At 45.9% G+C, this 1,283-nt stretch overlaps 1 protein-coding gene across 1 annotated transcript; it reads left to right on the plus strand.

Moving 5' to 3' along the window:
- Nucleotides 1–660: 660 nt before the first annotated feature.
- LOC141101370 (histone H3, embryonic-like) lies at nucleotides 661–1,071 on the plus strand. Its single transcript, XM_073590442.1, has one exon. The coding sequence runs from the start codon at nucleotides 661–663 to the stop codon at nucleotides 1,069–1,071; it is 411 nt and encodes a 136-aa protein (XP_073446543.1).
- Nucleotides 1,072–1,283: the final 212 nt, after the last annotated feature.

Genomic DNA, 1,283 nt, shown 5'->3' on the forward strand with positions numbered 1-1,283 from the left:
GAATAAGATCAGCAGATTCTTAGACAAACCATATCTTTTCAGCTGATGCAGGAAGAACATCCTCTGTTGTGCTTTTCTTATAACAGCATCCACGTTTTTCCCCCATTTAAGATCATGAGAGATGATAACACCAAGGAATTTGGTCTCTGTGACCCTAAGAACCACTTCGTCATGGATGTAGATTGGAAGTATCTCATGTTGATCTTTCCTAAAATCCACAACCATCTCAGCAGTTTTTTTAGTGTTGAGTACAAGATGGTTGGCTTTACACCAGTCACATATTCTTTTCACCTCACTCCGATACAAGTCTTCAGCATTTCCCCTGATGAGACCAATCAGTGTCATATCATCGGCAAATTTCAAGATTTTTACTGAGTCTGCTGAAGAGATGCAATCATTCGTATAGAGAGAAAACAGTAACGGGGACAAAACATACCCCTGAGGTGCCCCGATGTTTGTGACCAAGGTGTCCGAAGTGAATGGTCCAACTTTTACACTCTGTATCCTGGCTGTCAGGAAGTTATAAATCCACAAGCATAAGTTGAGAGGGACTCCAAGAGCTACCATTGTCTTATGAAGTAAATTCGGATCAATGGTATTGAACGCTGAGCTAAAGTCCATGAAAAGAATCCGGACTTCTGTTCTCTTCTATACAGAGCTATGGCCAGAACTAAGCAGACCGCTCGGAAATCCACCGGAGGGAAAGCTCCCCGCAAGCAGCTGGCCACTAAAGCCGCCAGGAAAAGCGCTCCCGCCACTGGCGGAGTGAAGAAGCCGCACAGGTACCGGCCAAGGACAGTTGCTCTCCGTGAGATCCGCCGCTACCAGAAGTCCACCGAGCTGCTGATCCGTAAGCTTCCCTTCCAGCGCCTGGTGAGAGAAATGGCCCAGGACTTCAAGACTTATCTCCGCTTCCAGAGCTCCGCTGTCATGGCCCTCCAGGAGGCCAGCGAGGCTTATCTGGTGGGGCTGTTTGAGGACACAAATCTGTGCGCGATCCATGCTAAGAGGGTCACCATCATGCCCAAAGATATCCAGCTAGCCCGCCGGATCCGTGGGGAGAGAGCTTAGATCTGTCCTGCCCACCTGACTGCAACACGGTACATAGGAGCAGTATTATAGTAGTTATATTCTTGTACATAGGAGGCAGTATTATAGTAGTTATATTCTTGTACACAGCGGCAGTATTATAGTTGTTATATTCTTGTACACAGGGGCAGTATTATAGTAGTTATATTCTTGTACATAGGAGCAGTATTATAGTAGTTATATTCTTGTATATA

Source organism: Dendrobates tinctorius, unplaced genomic scaffold, assembly GCF_039654945.1.
Source record: "Dendrobates tinctorius isolate UK_male_01 unplaced genomic scaffold, ASM3965494v1 ptg000116l, whole genome shotgun sequence".
Classification (NCBI taxonomy): Eukaryota; Metazoa; Chordata; class Amphibia; order Anura; family Dendrobatidae; genus Dendrobates; species Dendrobates tinctorius.

What these genes read in the sequence shown, in the direction of transcription:
- LOC141101370 (XM_073590442.1), top strand. Translation starts at nt 661, where the DNA reads ATGGCCAGAACTAAGCAGACCGCTCGGAAATCCACCGGAGGGAAAGCT.